The sequence below is a fragment of the Neolamprologus multifasciatus genome, chromosome 3 (assembly GCF_963576455.1).
Source record: "Neolamprologus multifasciatus chromosome 3, fNeoMul1.2, whole genome shotgun sequence".
NCBI lineage: Eukaryota > Metazoa > Chordata > Actinopteri > Cichliformes > Cichlidae > Neolamprologus > Neolamprologus multifasciatus.
Genome location: NC_140441.1, coordinates 34,581,850 through 34,603,301, shown reverse-complemented (window position 1 = coordinate 34,603,301; position 21,452 = coordinate 34,581,850). Strand labels below are relative to the sequence as shown.

At 39.3% G+C, this 21,452-nt stretch overlaps 3 protein-coding genes and 1 long non-coding RNA gene across 5 annotated transcripts in view; 3 read left to right on the top strand and 1 right to left on the bottom strand.

The window, feature by feature from the left end:
• Positions 1-1,923: 1,923 nt before the first annotated feature.
• On the top strand, positions 1,924-3,845 carry LOC146522757 (uncharacterized). The gene is made up of 4 exons (XM_085146174.1): positions 1,924-2,052; positions 2,160-2,516; positions 2,948-3,069; positions 3,160-3,845. Exons 1-4 carry the CDS (start codon positions 2,004-2,006, stop codon positions 3,214-3,216), a joined length of 585 nt encoding a protein of 194 aa, XP_085002300.1. The 5' UTR covers positions 1,924-2,003; the 3' UTR covers positions 3,217-3,845.
• Positions 3,846-5,870: 2,025 nt separating this feature from the next.
• LOC146522756 (uncharacterized) lies at positions 5,871-15,873 on the top strand. 2 transcript variants are annotated; one of them, XM_085153412.1, is made up of 4 exons: positions 5,871-6,052; positions 11,541-11,596; positions 11,704-12,063; positions 14,186-15,873. In XM_085153412.1, the coding sequence occupies exons 2-4, from the start codon at positions 11,548-11,550 to the stop codon at positions 14,287-14,289; spliced, it is 513 nt and encodes a 170-aa protein (XP_085009538.1). In that variant the 5' UTR covers positions 5,871-6,052; positions 11,541-11,547; the 3' UTR covers positions 14,290-15,873. The 2 variants fall into 2 exon arrangements, with proteins under 2 accessions (XP_085009538.1, XP_085009536.1); XM_085153410.1 differs by having other exon boundaries at positions 5,873-6,025.
• Positions 15,473-18,862, bottom strand: LOC146522755 (uncharacterized). Its single transcript, XM_085153403.1, has 3 exons — positions 18,688-18,862; positions 18,221-18,580; positions 15,473-15,586 (listed from the first exon to the last, which is right to left on the bottom strand). The coding sequence occupies exons 1-3, from the start codon at positions 18,743-18,745 to the stop codon at positions 15,483-15,485; spliced, it is 522 nt and encodes a 173-aa protein (XP_085009529.1). The 5' UTR covers positions 18,746-18,862; the 3' UTR covers positions 15,473-15,482.
• The window catches only part of LOC146522754 (uncharacterized), a 17,587-nt gene continuing 13,498 nt past the window's right edge, over positions 17,364-21,452 (top strand). The window contains exon 1 of the long non-coding RNA XR_014872993.1: positions 17,364-17,581. This is a non-coding gene — a long non-coding RNA (uncharacterized LOC146522754). The remainder of the gene's footprint in view (positions 17,582-21,452) is intronic.

Below are 21,452 nucleotides of genomic sequence, written 5' to 3'. Positions count from 1 at the left end.
CTCTCATGACATGGCATCAAGTCACTTTGAGCCAGAAAGAACAATCCTGTCAAAAGGTAGAAACAGCAGTCAGACATTTATATCTCCTTTATTTATGCAGCTGCTATTATTGACATTAAATGTGTTGGTCACATTTTTGTGACATTAATTTAACACCCTAACACATTTTCACTAATAGATGTATTTTGGTAGAAATTCAGTTTGGTTCATAACAGATAACAGTGGGTACAATGTTGTTGTTGAGGGGTTTCTGCTGCTGCTGATAGTGGTGGAGGGCAGGGCTGTGTGGATCTGGGACTGTGGACATTAAAAGGTCCATAGGAGAGATGGTAGCTAAACAATAATAAACAATAATAAAATGCAAAGATTAGTGACAATGCTTAAAACCATAGGGCAAGAGATTTAAAAAACTAGGCTAATTTGCTATTGCAATAAACTATTATTTAATTTTCCACACTTAACAACTCTTGCACCTAATCCATAAAGTAATCAAGTTTTATAAAGTAATCATGAAAAATGCTATAGAGCCATCCTTACGAGGCATGTTTGGACAGTGTTAAGTGAGTAATAAGTAGTAAAAAAAAATCTATACACATAAAACACACACACACACACGCACACACACACACACACACACACACACACATGCACATACAGTGACATTTTAGACCTCCAGAATACTGAATATACTATTGCCACACCTTATTTTTTCCTAGTGCTATAATAATAAAGTAATAAGGATAAAGAATAAATATTAAATAATGTATTCAATATAATGTATGTTTGACGATCCACTCTGTGCAGGCAGAAAGCTTATTAAATGTTTAAAGTGTAGAGATACAATCATTCTGCTGCTATAAAATCAGCATTTTGTCAAATTTGGAATAGAATCGGTTTCTTATTGTATGTTCTTTAAAACACAGTGCTTTTTTAAGGACTGTAAAACCAATTGCAAAAAAACATACTAAAAATAAACCAAGCACAACATGAACTCCTGAAAAAACTGTTTAGAACAACGTACTATGTTGCAAAGTTTGAACCACCATTGGCAAAATTTAGCAGTCTTTGCAAACTTCAAAAAGCAAATGACCTAGATCTTGGTTCCACTTACCTCTTACCCGTGACTTCAGTGGAAATTTCAGATTCTCAGCCGAAGGGCTACCAGGGATTTTTAAATTTTGCGAGCCCTGCAGTTAATAAAAGGACAGGTCATGTTTGTTGCGCTGTTGCACACACAGCACACTGAATTGTTTCAATTAGTTCATTTGTCACGGGAAAACTTACCAACGTGTTCATAATAACCTAACACTCCTGTGTGCTGTAGACTACAGTGTACGCTGTACACCTACTTACTGGTTTGTCGCATCAGCCTGTGTCTCTGAGCAGGGGCGGTCCTGGCCTGTTTAGTGTTCAGAAAATACAAATAAAGTACAACAAATACAAAATAAGTAAGATAATACACTATATATTTTATATAGTGAGAGAGAGAGTATGCAAATGGATAACAAACAGCCATTATAATTCATCATACATTGAAAAGGATACATAATACATGCCATTATCCAAAGACACATCTGCTTACCTGCATCTTTTCCTGTTTCTCCTCTTCTTTTCTCTTTTCTCTAAACACGTAGCCACATGGTGCTTCTCATGATCAGGTTCCCTCTATGATGTCTTTACAGCGTTTAGGTCAAACTGACACATTTTCAGACAACATGGAACAATAGACTGATGCAAGGATTCAACCAGACACGCCCAATGCAGAAAGTCACTTGTCTCCATTCTGTGTTGATGTAATCCAACAAGAAGAGTTATATTACCAAAATTACATTCAATTTTTAAAAAATAATTATTGCTGTTACTCTTTGTGTGCATCGAAAACTTACTGCGGAAATGCTGATTTTTAATCAGACTGTAGATTTTCCTTCTTCTAGCTGTACTGACTGACCTTTGACCTCATGCGTTGATGACTCTTCACCTCTGTCTCCTCTCACAGGGAGAAGATGATCTGCAGGATCCTGCTGCTCATCATCCTCACCTCATGTGTCTCTGGTTAGTTTACAGCTTCACTTTATGAACTCCAAATAAAGCTCAACAACAGATTTGTTCCAGTTCTCAGTGTGTCTGCTCCTCTCTTTCCCTCTCTGTCTCCTCAACAGGATCATTTGTAGTCAATGTGACACAGACCTCCTATCAGGCAGAAAATAGCCACAAGATCACACTGGAGTGGACGTTCACCACCAAACCTGACAGATCCTCCAAAACTCTTTCAATTGTCTGCTGCCATGTTCAAAATAAACACTTTGTCCTCTATCATGTCAATAATGGTGTTGAGGTGTCAAAGTCTCAGGATGAAAAGTTTTCAGGACGAGTCCAGAGCGACAAAGACGCCCTCAGAGAAGGACGAATCAGACTTCAGCTGTCCAGACTCAGGAGTAATGACTCGGGTCTGTACGTGTGTGAGGTGAAGACAGATTATGGCTTTGGTGTTGGAAGATGTCAACTTAATGTCATTCGTAAGTAGATTATTAAAATTGTCCCTGTCTAGTAACATGTGAAATGTTGTACTTAACAAAACTAAACAAATGAGCTCTTTTCTATTTGCGCTTTACCTACTTAGTGTTTAGTTTGACTTCGTCTGCTGTGTGGATAGCCTTATTACTGTCTTTGTACAATTCCCCGATCACCTCATGTATATAAAATAGTCCAGTCTTCCCCCTCAGTTTCTATTTTTGTACTCTTTTGTATTTTGGACCTTATCATAGCCTTCATGTAGGACTTGGTGTTTGTTCCTTCAGTATGCCTTGTCTTCAACAATCCACAATTTATGACATAAAGAGGCGCTAAACTTTCTGTTAGACTTTATAGATAGATAATTATGTTTTTGCTCAAAAACCTTTTTTGTTTTTGCCTTTAAAAAAAATTCACCTGTTTTTTTCTTTTGCAGCAACCAAACTGGAGAATTTTCAGGTTTTTTTGACAACTACACTCATAGCAGTTATAATACTTGGTACTGTGATGGTCATGATAGGTTTCATAGTAAACACTGTGGCTCGTCTGCTAGCAGAGGTAAGTTTGTTTCATCTTTAATTCTGAACTGTTTCCTCTGCTGTGAGTTACATCATTGGTTTCTTTGTCTTTCTTGTCTCAAATCTACAGAACAAGAAAGGAGACCAGATCCAATGCAAATCAAACCACACACAATCTTCTCTTTAAAGTATTTGTGGGAATGTGTTTTATGATCTTTCACTGATTCCACCAAATACAACTTGCAGAGATTTAAAACCCACTGTAGATATGTTCTCCCTCTGGCCCTACACTTTTTCTAGGATCTTTTTCTAAACCAAATATATCTTAAAGTACAAGCTTACAAGATTGTCTAATATTTACTGCACACTAATGTTTTCCTGTGTGTGCTTATTGTCGCATGTATTTACTCCACCTGAGCATCATCAGCTTAACTGTGAGCTCAGAGAAAACATACAATATTTTACTCTGGATGTAGCCTGTACACAGATTTTTATGAGGCTTCATTTAACTTATTTTCAGCTCTGAATGCTTTCGGCAGATTTAAAGCACATGCTGGATTCATGTATTTCAATATAAAGCCTGAATTTCTTATGAAGATGCTGAATATCATTAACCTTGATTTAAACTAAATTCCAGCAGGTAAACAGACAACAGCTGTCTTTTGCATCATGTGTATTTTTTATACTGGAATAATTGTTTTCATTTGTGTCCAGCAAGGAAGTGACAGCAGTAAAATTCATCAAATTTGTTGTGAAATAACTTTTTTCTTTGATCTTATCTTATGAGTTTCTGAAAAAAAAAGCCTTATAGAAATGTATTTACAATATGTACTCATTAAAATCATCAATCGAGATATGGCTCTCTGTGTTGTAAGAACTATCAGAAAGGAGAAAATCCGTCTACAAAACTCTCTATAAAACTCAGAGCATGGAAAACTGTGAACTGGTGGATAAGGTTCATTTCCAGTCACTGCTAACACTTAAGTTCATACAAGGTGTTCTGTCCTTATTGTCAGTCTGACTTCATTCACTCATTACAACATGTGAGCCTGTCAATGATCTAGATTATTACACTGACTGAGCAAAACTACAAGAACTACAACCACTGCAATGGAAACAACCAGAAGGAAAACCTGCACTTTGATTCACATTTTAAAGTTTTCAGAGCTGCAGAAATGATTTTCAGTCACAAGGTGGCGCCATGTTTCAACTGACAAAAGGTAATACTGAAGTCTTTTTTTTTGTTTTGTTTTACCTTACCTCAAAATACTTTCAAAGAGAACAACCTAGGCTGAGCCAATTAAATCTTATCAAATTTTTAATATAACTCAAACACTTGGAGTACAATAAAAAGGGAGTCGGTGTCTTCGCACTTTACACAACATAGCTTGTTTACCTTATATTACTTATATTAGTGCTTTTTTCTATGGATGTGTCCCCTTATTAAATGGACTAAAATATACTTTTAGCAGACGTGTAACTAACAAATAACACTCAAATTCAGAGCCACCATCCTGCATTCTTTCCATTTTATCTATTGTGACTTTTAATGGTGATTCAGGTCCAGTTTTCTTGTACTTTACTCGTCACATGACAACACTCAAAGTTATCAGTATATGGCACGCAGTATTCAGGAGGAAAATAAAGATCAGTCCAAGAGAAGTCCTGCACAGTAAATCCTGACCTGTTGTTGTACACAACCTCTCTGATTGGACAGTTGAAGAGTTTATGATCACACAGCTCCCTGACACTGACCAGACCAGATCAGCAACCTTTGACTATGCAGAGCCGTGAAGGTCACTCACTCACACATTTCCAACCATGTGGAACTATCAGTAAATGGAAAACTTTTAAGAATAATGCAAATTTGGTGCAACACTTGTTTAGTTGCTGCTTTGATTTACAAGATGATTTTAGTTTTTCAAAACATGAAAAAAAGATGTAGAAGGATTCAGGTCATTGCTCTGCTGCGGGGAACAAATAAAGCATTGCAGGGGAAGAACTTTTGTTACTTTTATAGTCCACGTGACAAGCAGTAAATCAGATTCTGATATTTTCAGACTTCTGTTTGTTTTAACAAAAAGATTTGATTCAAATTGAACTTTTAAAATGTGTGTTGTGGTGCATAAACATGACCTCATCTTAGTTACATTTTTATTTCAGGAAATGTTTGGTTTCAGGTGCTGCTGCTTCATTTTGTGTATGTATTAATAATAATAATGGATTGGATTTATTTAGCGCTTTTCAAGGCACCCAAAGCACTTTACAATGCCACTATTCATTCACTCTCACATTCACACACTGGTGGAGGCAAGCTACGGCTGACTGTCACAGTCACGTGTTAATGAAGAGAAAAAGAAAAGATTGTTTGCATATTTTCATTTTGTGCTCTCACTGCCTGACAGCTTCTACCCATTTCTGTTCAGGCATATTTATTAGTTTGGTTTTTTTCATGAGGCACACATTCAGATGTGGGCATATTTTGGGAACAGATTATTCAAACAACTTCTGGATCCAAAAACACTTTATTAGTCTGACTCTGCTAAAACCTTGTCAAAACTTATGAAGGTTGTTGTTGGAGATGCTGGAGATTTAGCTAAATGAAGCCTATGTTTAAGTTCATTAAGGAAGATCTGCAATCACTCGTCAGTGTGCTTTCCCAAGTGTTTGGCTGCTGTTCGATAAATATATGCACAACAGTCTGACTTACAGATGAAATCCATCCAGTCAGCTGATCAGAAACAGTTTATGTGCTGTGTGTACAGCCACATGTGGGTTGTTGCCCGGTAACTTAAAACATGAAGGTGAGTCAGTAGCTATAGATAAGAGAGGAATGCTGACTGATCACCATGTCATCATTTCACTGATCAGGTATTTTACTGTGAGCATAATACTTTGCGTAGCACAAAACAGAAAGCACACAGAGTCCTCGATTTGAGCGACAGAATTCGAATTGTTGAAGAGAGTTTCATAAAGAGCAATGGGACACAAGAGAAGTATGAATTTCATCCTTTTCATATACTGTATGTTTCCTTCTGCTATGTTTGTGTCTATTATGTATTTTTGTGTTATTTTTTATCCTCTTTTAGATCATTTAAAAGCAACTGCTCTGAAAGTCAAATGTGTTATACTGACTGTATCAAATATTAGATTATGTGTTGATTCCAGAGGTGAGAAGTAACAAAGTGCAAATACTTTGTTACTGTAGTTAAGTACAATTTTCAGGTATCTGCACTTTACAGATTTTTTGACTACTTGTTACTTTTACCCCCTATATATTTTAAACAAATATCTGTACTTTCTACTCCTTATATTTTAAAAACAGGCTGGTTACTTCTGGTATAATGCATTTAGGACGAGTTATTATTGTGACACTGTGAGCCTCCAAACATCAAAAAATTTAAGCCTAAACAGAAAAACATGAAAAACAATTATGTTTGTTTATCAAGGATGTTGCATAAAAAGTGCCAAAGTCACCATGATGTGTGACAAAGTCAGGAGTTTAAAGTTGGATGGTGTTTTTTTAATTTGTTTTTGTTTTTGACACAATACTGGAATGACTGCAGAATGATTGCAGTTGCGGTATTTCAGCATCTAGCTAGCGCTACAGAAGAGGAGCGAGCATGAAAGGAATAATTTTTTAAGTGTCAGGTAATTTTAAATGCAAGGTTTTTATCAGCTCAACAAACATCAGCAAACGCAAACTGTTTGTGTGCAGTTTGTCACTGTTACGGTTCTGGGTCAGTGTTGACCCAGCATTTTGAGTTTCTTATATTTTGGTTTATTTTTGCATTATGGATTGTTTTCTGATGTTCTGGTGCTTTGTTTATTGTTATTATCATTATCGATCTGTTTCTGTTCTTGGTGAAGGATCAGTTCTTTGGTTTTGGGTTCTCATGTGTATTGCAGTTTCTGTTCAGTGTCCAGTGTCTGTCTCTCAGTGTCGTGTCTGCATCTTTATTTAGTGGTTTCTGGTTTCCTGTTTTATTGTGAAAGTCTTTGTCTTATGTTAGTGTGTGCAGCTTAGCTCCCCCTGTCTCGTTAGCCCTGATCTCTCCCAGCTGTGTCTCCCTCCTGTTACCCATTCCCTGATTACCACCCTGTGTATATTAGCCCTGTGTTGTCCTCAACCCAGTGTCGCGTCGTACCCTCAGATCCTGCCTGTGTGTTCCAGTTAGTGTTTTCATGTTTGGTTTCTGTTTTGTTGGTGCCAGCAATAAAGCTGTGGTTTTCAGTTATATTTCCGACTCAGAGTCCTGCACTTGGATCCACATCTCCACCTTCCCGCACACAGAGCCCTGACAGTCTCAGTGTGTTGTAGCTAAAGGTCCAGCTGCTGTATTTTGCAGGGAGAGAGTAAAGCTCAGATGTAATTCCTCATGTTTTTAAACCAGACATTGGGCCTGTACATGTGACATTATGTTTTTCCATGATGTGAAACGTGCTGCTAAACAAACTGAGGCAGACTAACTGGTTTATTTAAAGGTTCCAGGTTAGTGCAGGATAAACAGATTAGTTTGCTGCACTGTGATGGATTTAAAGTACAGAACAGTGTGTGACTGCTGCACAGTGGCTGTGGTTTCATGCTCAGTTTGGTTACATCAAGTGTAGCAGAGATTAATTTGAGTTAAGCTCATGATGCTTAGATTCACTGAATTCCACCTTCATACCAGCTGAATAGTGTCTAATATAAAGACAGCATAAACAATTTACTGTCAGTGTAGAGGATGGAAATCAGCCGGTTCAACTCATGAAACATCTGCAGACATCTGGCTAAATTCAGTTATATAAATCCACAAAGAGCAGCAGGTCAGCTGATCACAACCTGTACATGATAGCTCCAGATTTGAGCTACAACAGATTTCAGGGTTCCCTCATCCGCTGAATCTACTTTAACCCCCTGACAAGCTGGAGACAAAGTCACCCTCAAAATTGTAGGCAACAGAATATATATATATGTATGTATGTATGTATGTATGTATGTATGTGTGTGTGTATATACGTGTATATATATGTGTGTATATATATATATACGTGTATATATATGTGTGTGTATATATATATACGTGTATATATATGTGTGTGTATATATATATACGTGTATATATATGTGTGTGTATATATATACAGTGGGGCAAAAAAGTATTTAGTCAGCCACCGATTGTGCAAGTTCCCCCACTTAAAATGATGACAGAGGTCAGTAATTTGCACCAGAGGTACACTTCAACTGTGAGAGACAGAATGTGAAAAAAAAATCCATGAATTCACATGGTAGGATTTGTAAAGAATCTATTCGTAAATCAGGGTGGAAAATAAGTATTTGGTCACCTCAAACAAGGAAAATCCCTGGCTCTCACAGACCTGTAACGTCTTCTGTAAGAAGCTTTTCTGTCCCCCACTTGTTACCTGTACGAATGGCACCTGTTTGACCTCATCATCTGTATAAAAGACACCTGTCCACAGCCTCAACCAGTCAGACTCCAAACTCCGCCATGGCCAAGACCAAAGAGCTTTCGAAGGACACCAGGAAAAGAATTGTAGACCTGCACCAGACTGGGAAGAGTGAATCTACAATAGGCAAGCAGCTTGGTGTGAAAAAATCAACTGTGGGAGCAATCATCAGAAAATGGAAGACATACAAGACCACTGATAATCTCCCTCGATCTGGGGCTCCACGCAAGATCTCATCCCGTGGGGTCAAAATGATCATGAGAACGGTGAGCAAAGATCCCAGAACCACACGGGGGGACCTGGTGAATGACCTGCAGAGAGCTGGGACCAAAGTAACAAAGGTCACCATCAGTAACACACTACAACGGCAGGGAATCAAATCCCGCAGTGCCAGACGTGTTCCGCTGCTGAAGCCAGTGCATGTCCAGGCCCGTCTGAAGTTTGCCAGAGAGCACATGGATGATACAGCAGAGGATTGGGAGAATGTCATGTGGTCAGATGAAACCAAAGTAGAACTTTTTGGTATAAACTCAACTCGTCGTGTGTGGAGGAAGAAGAATACTGAGTTGCATCCCAAGAACACCATACCTACTGTGAAGCATGGGGGTGGAAACATCATGCTATGGGGCTGTTTTTCTGCCAAGGGGACAGGACGACTGATCCGTGTTAAGGACAGAATGAATGGGGCCAAGTATCGTGAGATTTTGAGCCAAAACCTCCTTCCATCAGTGAGAACTTTGAAGATGAAACGAGGCTGGGTCTTCCAACATGACAATGATCCAAAACACACCGCCCGGGCAACAAAGGAGTGGCTCCGTAAGAAGCATTTGAAAGTCCTGGAGTGGCCTAGCCAGTCTCCAGACCTCAACCCCATAGAAAATCTGTGGCGGGAGTTGAAAGTCCGTGTTGCTCGGCGACAGCCCCAAAACATCACTGCTCTTGAGAAGATCTGCATGGAGGAATGGGCCAAAATACCAGCTACTGTGTGTGCAAACCTGGTAAAGACCTATAGTAAACGTTTGACCTCTGTTATTGCCAACAAAGGTTATGTTACAAAGTATTGAGTTGTATTTTTGTTATTTACCAAATACTTATTTTCCACCCTGATTTACGAATAAATTCTTTACAAATCCTACCATGTGAATTCATGGATTTTTTTTACATTCTGTCTCTCACAGTTGAAGTGTACCTCTGGTGCAAATTACTGACCTCTGTCATCATTTTAAGTGGGGGAACTTGCACAATCGGTGGCTGACTAAATACTTTTTTGCCCCACTGTACGTGTATATATATATGTGTGTGTATATATATACGTATATATATATATATGTGTGTGTATATATATATACGTATATATGTGTGTGTGTGTGTATATATATGCGTATGTATATATGTGTGTGTATATATATATATATACGTATGTATATATGTGTGTGTATATTTATATACATGTATGTATATATATATATATATATAAATAATAAAACATTACTTTCCTTCTTTTTCTTCAGATTCAAGCTGAGTATAATTAGAACTTAAAAAAAGACTAAAGTTTGGATGGCTTTGCACAAAAAATAGAAACATCCTCAAGGAACTACTTTTTACTTTTTTACCAAACTCTGATTGATTCTATATCCCATCTAAAGAACAGAGAACAAGACAGACAAAAAGGCTCTTCTCAACTTTAAGTCTCGTTCTCCTCTCAACAGATTTTTATCTGTTCACCAGTTTTTGAGGTTTTTCGTTCATGATTGATAACCTGTTTTTCACACAAAATGGTTGGCAGTTATAGCACAAAGGAAGGAAGCTTCCAAGTTTGACGTTTTTTTTTGTTTTAAAGAACTTTATGCTATAACTAAAATATTTTTTATTTGTTATAATAAATAAAATTATTTATAATGATTTTTATTTTATCGTGTGGCCACATTGTGCGTCTCATGAACAGGTTCCCTCTATGATGTTTTATGATTTACAATATTTAGGTCGACTGACACATTTTCAGATAACATAAAACAATAAACTGATGTAAGGATTACACTAGACACCCCCAATGCAGGAAGTCACTTATCTTGGTTGTGTTGATGTAATCCTACAGGAAGGGAGCCAAATCCTTGAATGTTACAATCCAACATTGCAAAAACAAGCACAGAAAATTAAAAAAAAAAAAAGTATAAATCAAATTTGTAAGTCCAACGTGTTCATCCAAATGAATCCTCTGGTGTTTCTTGCTGTAATTTCCAAATGTGAACTCCCAAGGCTGGATCTTCTGATGATGGTCTTTACCCATTGCAGGAAACTACTGGAAGAACAACTTATGAAGTCTGAATGCAATTTTTATACACATTCTTCTTCTCTCTCCTCCCCTCCCTAATGTTCACATAGTACAAAATGATCTACAGAGCATGACCAGCTGTAAAAACCATCCAAGTCAGAATCCATTTTACTGGACTGAGAATACTTTAAACACACAGATTTGGAGCTGTTTCCATAGAGTATAGATTTAGATTAATATGGCTCTGCAGTTCGGGCTTATATCATTTTCTCTATGGACACTTTTTTAACCACGGACACCCTCAAGGTGTTCCCAAACCAAAAATTGTGATGGAAATGTATGCTCTCTGCTCAGAGCACAGGATGATGTCAAGAGGTGGGGGACAGGCTGGCTTACAGTAATGATAAGAGAGACCTGAAATCTTGTGCTGACATCTTTAACATTCCCCTGTCATCCCCACATACTGTCATCCCCACACACTTAATTGATACCTGCCACCACAAGGCAGTTATCAATTATGTAGTGCATCAGAGGTTTGTTCTAACTCTCATCAAGGCCTGCATCCCCACTGATCTGAACAGCTACTGGTTTCCCTCAATTGCACTTCATGCGACCCTGTTCCGTTTGCAGCATGCCAAAACACATCAGAACGACATTTGTATTTTTAATACAAAAGACCATTCATTTTTTTCAATTCTATAATTATTGATGTTGATCTTCTTCTAGCTGTACTGACTGACCTTTGACCTCATGTGTTGATGACTCTTCACCTCTGTCCCCTCTCACAGGGAGAAGATGATCTGCAGGTTCCTGCTGCTCATCATCCTCACCTCATGTGTCTCTGGTTAGTTTACAGCTTCACTTTATGAACTCCAAAAAAAGCTCAACAACAGATTTGTTCCAGTTCTCAGTGTGTCTGCTCCTCTCTTTCCCTCTCTGTCTCCTCAACAGGATCATTTGTAGTCAATGTGACACAGACCTCCTATCAGGCAGAGGAGAACCACAACATCACACTGGAGTGGACGTTCACCACCAAACCTGACAGATCCTCCAAAATGCTTAACATCCTCTGTTACCTGATAACTGGTCACGAAGTGAAAGTCCTGTATCATGTTCATGAAGGTGTTGAGTTGTCAGAGTCTCAGGATGGATATTTTTCAGGAAGAGTCCAGAGTGACAAAGACGCCCTCAGAGAAGGACAAATCAAACTTCAACTGTCCAGACTCAGCGTGGATGACTCGGGTCGTTACCTGTGTCAAGTAAACACAGATTATGGCTTCAGCTCTGCAACAAGCACACTCAGTATTGATAGTAAGTTATTAGGATCTTGGTTTTCAAAAGATTAATAAATTTGTTATACTTAGGTCATACTCAATTGCTGAAGTGGCCATCTGGAGACCTAAAAGTCAAGTAATCATTCCTACTATATGTCTTTGAAGTCCAGTTGAAGTCCACTGTCTGGGGCTCATGAGGAATTGGTCCATTGTAATGTAAATTCAATATGAACAGGTCTATATAGTCACAAAGAGGCAGTCACGCAGATATCTGCGCAGACCCTTATCATGTGTCCAAATGATAGACACCAGAGTTGAAGGGAGCCACTATGCTGAAGAAGGGGTCCCTTCAGGATTTTGGCCTCCTGTCAGGCGACTCAGGAGGGAAAGTGGTGCTCTACCTGCAATGTGTACAGTGCGGGTGGAGTGCTGCTGACTTCGACTGAGAACATTGTCACGTGGTGGAAGGAATACTTCTAGGTCCTCCTTAATGCCAAATGGCAGGTCTTCCGTGGATGAAGCAGAGACTGGGAACGACTCATCTATCTCTGGGGCTGAGGTCACTGAGGCAGTTAAACAACTCCTTGGTGGCAGGGACCCTGGGGTGGATGAGGTTCGGCCTGAGTTCCTGAAGGATCTGGATGTTGTAGGGCTCTATTGGCTGACACGCCTCTACAATGTTGTGTGGAGATCGGGGCAGTAACTCTTGATTGGCACACCAGGGGGGTGCTTCCCATCTTTAAGAAGGGGGGAACGGAGGGTGTGTTCCTACTATAGGGGGAGCACACTCCTCAGCCTCCCTGGGAAAGTCTGTGCCAGGGTGCTGGAAAGGCAAGTCCAACCATTAGTCAAACCTCGGATACAGGAGGAACAATGCGCTTTCATCCTGGTTGTGGAACACTGGACCAACTCTTTACCCTCTCAAGGATACTTGAGGGTGCGTGGGAGTTTGCCCAACCAGTCTACATGTGTTTTGTGGACCTGGAGAAGGCATTCAGTCGTGTCCCTTGGGGTTTCCTGTGGGAGGTGCTTCGGGATTATGGGGTGTCTGGTCCATTGCTACAGGCCATTCAATCCTTATACAACCCTTGCAAGAGCTCGCGGCACATAGCCAGCAATAAGTCTGACTCATTTCCAGTGGGTGATAGACTCCGCCAGGGCTGCCCTTTGTCACAGATTCTGTTCATTATTTTTATATAAAGGATTTCTAGGCGTAGCTAAGTGGCAGAAGGCTTTCACTTGGATGGTCTCAGGATCTCATCTTTGCTGTTCAAGGATGATGTGGTTCTCATCAGGTGATGGCCTCCAGCTCGCCTTGGAACGGTCCGCAGCTGAGTGTGAATCGGTGGGAATGAGAATCAGCACCTCCAAATCTGAGGCTATGGTCCTCAGCCGGAAAGGGGTGGAGTACCCACTCCGGGTCAGGGACGCAGACCCAGGACACGCTAGAGAGATTATATCTCTTGGTTGGCCTGGGAAGTGGCTGGGGAGAGGGAAGTCTCCTCCGCGACCTGGCCCTTGATTAGTGGAAGAAGATGACGGATGGATGGCATTCAGATGCAGAGAACTTAATCATTTGTTTCATTGTCATTTATAGTAATCTACCATAAAAACAAATTTTATTTTCATTGTTCAACAAACCATTGTCGATCTTTTGTTAGAGTCATCTCAGATGACAAATAGTTCAGAAATAAAAGTGTCGTTAATCCTGAGTTGTCCCGATGTTTAGATTTTGTTAAAGTTTTTCTCTCATATGCCTCTGTTATCCCCTCTGTTAATTTCATTTATGTTAACTTGTGCAAGTTGTTTGCCTTTTGTGTTTTATATTTAGTTTAAGCGACCCCCCCATAGATTCAGTAGTTTCTTCTTGTCCTTCTGATTGCCTCATGAGTATAAATAGTCCCGTTGTTCCATCAGTTTCCATTTGATTTTATCTAGTTGACTTGTGTATTCTACACTTTGCATCAGAGTAAATAAAATTTTTGCTTTTTGACCTCTGGAGTTAGCATCTCCAGGACTACCCAATTCATAACATAAATTATCCATCTGACTAGCAAAACAAAGTTTGTGTTTGAAAATTGTTTTATCAGTTTAAGAAAACAAAGTTTGTTAAATGTGAGAAAAAAATTAAGTTCACCTGTTTTTCTGTCTTATTGCAGGAGCTGAAAGTCCAAAGGAAAAACGCTGGAAGAAATTTAAAACTGCTTTTATAATTGTACAGGTTGCATTTGCAGCTGCAGTTGCAGCAAAGATGGTCCTTTGAACTTGACACAGCAAATGCTGGGACTCGTCTGTTAGCAAGAGTGAGTTTGTGGTTCCTGTTTTAAACTGAGTTTTTTTGCTGCTGTGCCCTGATTTATTTGTATCTCAGATCTGCAGAATAAGAAAGAAGACTAGATCAGATGTAGAGCAAACAAATCATCTTCTCTTCTCTTTAAACAGAAGTATTAATGTGAAGTTGCTCTCTTATCTCTCATTCCACTGAATAAAACTTGCAGTCAATTAAAATCCACTGAAGATGTTTCAGTCAGTTATTACTTGATAATTTTCCTCACGTTCCATAGAAAAAAAAGATTCTGTCATTGCCAGATTGATGCGTCAGTCAGATATACTCTTGCCACCATCTAGTGTTGATTCTCTGTTTTCTGATGCCTTGAATTCATCTCTCAGTGCAGATCTCTCTGCGGTCCAGAGTCCTGTGAACATTATTCTCGTGTGTGTGTGTGTGTGCGTGTGCGCGCATGTCTTTGGAGGCCTGCAATGCCCTGATGGCCACTCTTGGAACTCAAACACCTCACCAACAATTCAGTTCATTGTTTTTTCCTGTTAACTCTGTAGACAAACCATTTGAACTTTTTACAGTGCTCCCCTTTTAGGTGACCATTCTGCTAGTACACAAAGTGTCAAGAGACTTTACAAGAAGACAGCAGCCTTGCTTGAGAGGGGACAGCGTCAGGTGAAAGCGTCAGCAAAATGATAGAACATATCGCTGCAAAATAATAGCATATACTCTCTACCCTGGTGACCTTGCTGGTCTTGATCCACAAGACTACTCTGACTAGCAATTCTATCAACCCACTTTTCCTTGACCTCGATGAAAACATCATCGAGGTCAAAGTAGTTTATATTGTATACAGAGAAAGCCAAAACAATCAAAAGACCCCCTTTGAGCAAGTACTTGGTGACAGTGGGAAGGGATAACTCCCTTTTAATGGGAAAAAAGCTCTGCCAGAATCAGCCTCAGGGAGGGGCAGTTATCTGTCACAACCAATTGGGGGTAAGAAAACTGCAAATAAAACAAACAACAAAACACTGTGGAAGAGTGCGGAGGTCCAGGAGTGACAAAATGAATGATAATTAATTAAATGTTTTAAATGAAATGAACGGACATTTAATTAATGTCCATAAATAAATAATAAAATAGTCAAATAATCAATTATAAACATGTTTATTCTTTTAAATAAATAAAGGAAGCAGAGCTGCCATTAGTCCAGAGTAGAGGTCGATCCTTCCTTGACTCTCTGTGTTTGATGTCTCAGGTTTTCTTTCATGTCTCATGGCTGCAGAGACACAAAGACTTATGAGTCACTTAAAGTAAATATAAAACATTAAATAAAAACAATCTGCAATAAAATAAATTATATCTATTGGTGCAGTAAAAAGTATGTTTGTTTAGTACTGACACAGAAGGGATAACCTTTAATTGATAAAAAAAAAATCTTTTGAATTGAACCTGTTACTGGTTGTACAAACCAAAGGTCACTGAGAGGCCGCAGACAGGAAGTCTTGGAATGTTCGAATGAACTATCGAACAGAGGCTGATTAAAAGAATCTAATCAACATGAAAAACAATGAAAGTGATCATTCATTATTTTCCCCACCAAAATCCGGCAATGACAGTGATCAAAGTGAAGAAAAGCAGAGAAACTATCAGTTAGACCTTCAATGCTACCAACCATCACATAGGGCTTCACAAACAGTCAGGGAAGCTCTCAGAGCTCCAAACTGAGTCTAAAAATCTGAGTGAGGAATTTAGGAGAGATTACATAAACCTGTCAGAGCAGCTCTGAGTGAGAAAGGACTAAAACTTTACCTCAGTGAGGAGAAGTGACCGAGCCCTTTGATTTGGAGGAAAACATGAGACCACAGTTCAAACACATAAATAAAAGTTCAATCTTAGAGTTGGCGGATTGGACTAAAAATAAAGAAACTGGAAGTCAGACTGTAACTGTGTCCCGGTCCTGGGTCAGTGACCCAGTGTTTTGTATTTTGAATTATTTATAGTCTTGGATTTCATTATTATTTATAGTTTCTGGTCTCTTGGCTTCTGTTTTGTTTCTGTGCCTCCCCAGTAGGGATGGGTACCGGTGTCGTTCTGACATAAACGGTAGTAACCAGACCGAAAAGCAGCGCACATTTCGGTGCTTTATTTCGGTGCTTTTTTTTCCTGAGCTGTGATACACTTTAGATTCTAGCCAATCATTTTACGTTTCCGAGGATAGTAGGCGGGTCCAGGTACGTACGTTCTTTTAGAGCAGAGCTACAGATTAAAAATGCCCAAGGTGAAGCGGTCAAAAGTCTGGCTGTACTTCACAACAAAATATGCAAACTCAGCAGCCTGCAACAAGTGCACAGCTGATACTGTGACACTGTCAAAGGAGGTAACACCTCGAATCAGATGAAACACCTGGCAACGCATAGCGTTTTTTTTTTAGCCGAGAAATGCGCCGTATTTGATAGCTTGCTGAGAGACCTCACACCGTGCACATCTACTGCGGGTGTGGTGCCTGTTATCGGACTCGGAGCCCTACTAGTGTAGCAGAAATGATGAGGATGATGATGGCAGCAGCAGCCGTTCTTCTCTGTGTGAGTAGCTTAATGTTGTTCGTGTGTAATTTACGTTGAGTAGGCTAACCACGTTATTACATTAATGCATGTAAGGTGAACTAGCAAACATCATCATAGCTACATGCGGCTGTCTTCTTGTTTGATGGCAGATACTCCCTTCACCCTGGCCAAAAAGGCTAAAATGACCAAAGAAAAAGTGGAAAACAGTTAAACATGAGAGGTTTTTGGACAAAGGTTGTGTTTTTTCCATTGTTTAAGCACTGCTTCCAGCCAAGAGTGATACCATATGTGCCCCATAGCTGCAGAAAAGGCTAACATTGTTATCTTTTTACAAAAAAACAGCTGAACATGAGAGGTTTTTGGACCAATTTTGTGTTTTCCATTCTTTAAGCACCGGTTTGAGCACCGTTTAAGCACCGGCACCGTTTCAAAAGTACCGGTTTGGCACCGGTTTCGGATAAAACCTAAACGATACCCATCCCTACTCCCCAGTGTTCCTGATGTCATATCTTTGTGAAGGTTTAGTTCTTTACTCTTGTTCTCCTTATTTGTCTCCGTGTGTTGTTTGCTTAGTTCTGAGTCTTAGTTCTCTGTCACTACGTCTTCCACTGTGTTTTCAATGTTTAGTTACTTTTGTTTCCTCTGTTCCAAAGTCTGTCATGTTTCAGTGTCTCAGTGTCAAGTCTGGTTTTGTTTTCATACTTCCTGTTTTATTTTGATAGTCCCTGTCCTGTGCTCAGCAAGTTGAAATTTTCTACATGTTACGTATGTTGATTATTCCCAGCTGTGCTCTCCTCTCTCCTGCATTTGATTCCCTCGTTATAATAATAAATTGCATTTATATAGCGCTTTTCAAGACCCTCAAAGCACTCTACATTCACTCACTGGTGGAGGCAAGCTACAATTGTAGCCACAGCTGCCCTGGGGCAGACTGACAGAAGCAAGGCTACCATATCGTGCCATTGGCCCCTCTGGCCAACACCAGTAGGCGGTAGGTGAAGTGTCTTGCCCAAGGACACAATGACCAAGACAGACAGAGCTGGGGATCGAACCGGCAGCCTTCCAGGTTACAAGATGAGCCTCCCAACCCCCTCGACCGTGGCTCCCTTGTATTTTTTTTTTTTCCTGTGCATGAGCTTTGAATTTTAACACAGAAAGAAACTTTTAGTGAACGTGGGCCCAGATGAAAAGGTGCTTAAATTAAATTTCAATCTTACCAAATAATTTGCACATTAATCACCAAAACTGCACAATAGCAAAGAAAGCACACCATCATAAAAATTAACATTACATACTTCACTCTGACTTTGATCTGAATTCATTCATAGTTTACTGAAACAACTCACCAGTGATATTAAGCTGACATCTTCCAACACTGAAGCCATCATCAGTGTTCACCTCACACAGGTACAGACCCGAGTCATCAGTCCTGAGTCTGGACAGTTGAAGTCTGATTCGTCCTTCTCTGAGGGCGTCTTTGTCACTCTGGACTCGTCCTGAAAACTTTTCATCCTGAGACTCTGAAACCTCAACACCTTCATGAACCTGATACAGGACTGACGATTTATCACTAATGAAGAGTTCACAGAGGATGTTGAGCATTTTGGTGGATCTGTCAGGTTTGGTGGTGAACGTCCACTCCAGTGTGATGTTGTGGTTCTCCTCTGCCTGATAGCAGGTCTGTGTCACATTGACTACAAATGATCCTGTTGAGGAGACAGAGAGGGAAAGAGAGGAGCAGACACACTGAGAACTGGAACAAATCTGTTGTTGAGCTTTATTTGGAGTTCATAAAGTGAAGCTGTAAACTAACCAGAGACACATGAGGTGAGGATGATGAGCAGCAGGATCCTGCAGATCATCTTCTCCATGAGAGAGGAGACAGAGGTGAAGAGTCATCAACACATGAGGTCAGGGCTTTAACCAGAGCTTAGAAATAAGTGAGATCCAGAATATTTTCTTCTAATCATAGATTTAATTATATGAGATAAAGTTCACTGATCACATGTATCTAAACAAAAACATGTGAGTTCAGTTACATGCTTTGATGTCTACCTGCTTTACGTACAAATATTAAAGTCATCTGTCTACAGCTCTGATCCTCTCTTTATCCAGTGTTATTATAATTAATAAAGGGAAGGAACAGGAGCAGAGCGGTTATCTTCAAATGGAGATGTGAATGAGTCAGTGACTATAAGAGGAATGCACAGTTCCCACAGTTATTTAGCTCAATTTCACAGCTAGAGCTGCATAATTTTTTTCTAAAATTCATTAAAGTATAAACCAACAGATACCGACAGATTTAAGGTGGAATCATTTCTTCGTGTTACTTCATGCAGAACTGAGCTCATTAATTACTTGACACTAACTTAGTGAGCAGCGCAAATTAGCACAATAGACAGAGTCACAAAAACCCGCAGATGCACAACATTGCACTCATTTAACGGATTTATCTGAACAAACATGTTTAGACGTCATTTCAGTGACGCGCTATAACAGCGCATATTAGCGGCTCAAACACGGACAGAGCTGATGAGGGAGGGAGGCTGAAAAGACAGATTTCAGATATGATATGAGGTGCTATAGTTTGTAATAAAACTGCTCTTCCCTGGATAAATTCTGCCTCCATCCTACTTGTCAGATATATTTTTAAGACTGACTGTAGATATCAAAGCGCATAAGAAAGAAAGACAGAGAGACAGCGGACAACTATTTTTGGCCACCTGCTTAATCTTGTGCAGAGCTCCACTTAAGTAGGGGAGACCGGGGATAGTTGTAACATTTTTGACATTTCTGTCTGTAAATTAGAGCTCTTTTAAGGTAGTGGATTCAAAATGTAATGCAAAGTATTTACATGTCTCGGCTATTAAATAGTGCAGCTATTTTCTCTGCAGCACAATTACCCATTGCATGGTATGGCCTCAAACACAAAGAGTGAAATGTTACAATTAACCCCATAGTCTGGGTTAGTTGTAACATATCCTGGGGTGAAATGTAACACAATGAAATAAGGGTACTGACAAAAAATTAACATGTAATCTTTGTTTATTCAACACATGAATGCACTTAGAGCCATTTATGTAGCTATGTGTGTGTTTGACAGAATGCAGAAATCTAGCTTTTGAACATATTCCAACCCCCCAAAAAAGACAAATTATGGAATTTTCTGCAACTGAATATTTCATTAATTTTGGTTGGTCTTCCTTGAGTTTGGCCTTATTGGCTCAGTGGGCATTATAACCTACAACTCTTGCACCAATTTTGAACATAATAATGAAGCTGAAAAAATGTAGTTGTTCACCAGCATCGCAATTCCATTACTTTTTATCATGGCTTTCCTTGGTGTGGTTTGCAAAGTGCTTCAGAAAGATGAGGAAATCTGTTTCTTGCATCCATCCTGATTTATTTCCACTACCAGTACTTCCTACTGGTCCATCTCTGACACAGTGGTCTGCATAATGTATGTGTGGGAACACAAACAGTGGAGGAATTGTGTTGCCAATGGCATTAACCGCATATACAAAAGCGACCAGTGAACCTCTCTCTGCTGATGTCGTTGCCCCAACTTGTTTAATATAAGTTAAAGTAATAGTGTGGTAAGTTGTAACATCTGCATTATTGTTACAACTGACCCAGACTCCTATAGCCATGAACTAGCTAACATTACAGCCAACAGCTAAAACATTAGCACTAAAGACCTACACAGAATATATCCCCATAGACATACAAATAACATAATTTAAGTTTGATGAGTTTAAATGCAAAGCAGATAATGCTATTAGAAATTGAAATAAAGTAGAAAAACTTACTTTTTGGCATACAAATTACTTTTTTTTGTGTTAAATTGTCTGTGTTTGACAAAATGTGCTGATTTTTCACATGTGATAGCAGAACTGAGTTGGGCATGCACAGAATGAGTCACATCATTTGAAACTTAGCCCTGATTGGAGAAATTGGAAGTGTTACAACTGACCCACGTTACAACTGTCCCCGGTCTCCCCTATTTCTCCGGCAGCGTCCATCAACATCAGTTCTTATGGGGACTTGACAATGAAATGGAATTTACACTAAATTCATAAACTTTTTGATTTTACACATTCAGTTTTATATTTTATCTTTGTTGTAAGATGTGTGAATGCTGCTTGTCATTTTTGTGTACACTGATTTGCAGATGTGACTTAGGTTTTCCCAGTGAGCCGTGATTCAAAGAGATAATTATTTTAATCTCCTGTCTCTATAACACCACAATGAATGGAATAAAAAAAAACATCTACAAGATTTTCTATCACTATCATTGGAATCACTGATATTTTATTTGTCAATTTTAATTTATCACCAGGATAAATATACGGTTTGCTGTGAATAGCCTGTATTAGGATAGAGAATCAAGGCCTTCTGGGGTCCAAAGTGGCAGGAACACGATGCAGGATTGCATCTTGTTCCATCTAGGGTTATGATAGTTTACTGAATTACAACTAAAATCTTAAAATAAATGATTTTAAAAGTAAAAAGACCCAGATCATCGTTTCCCTGTGAAGAGGCAATAGTAAACTGTTGCCTGCGCAACTGATCCTAGCG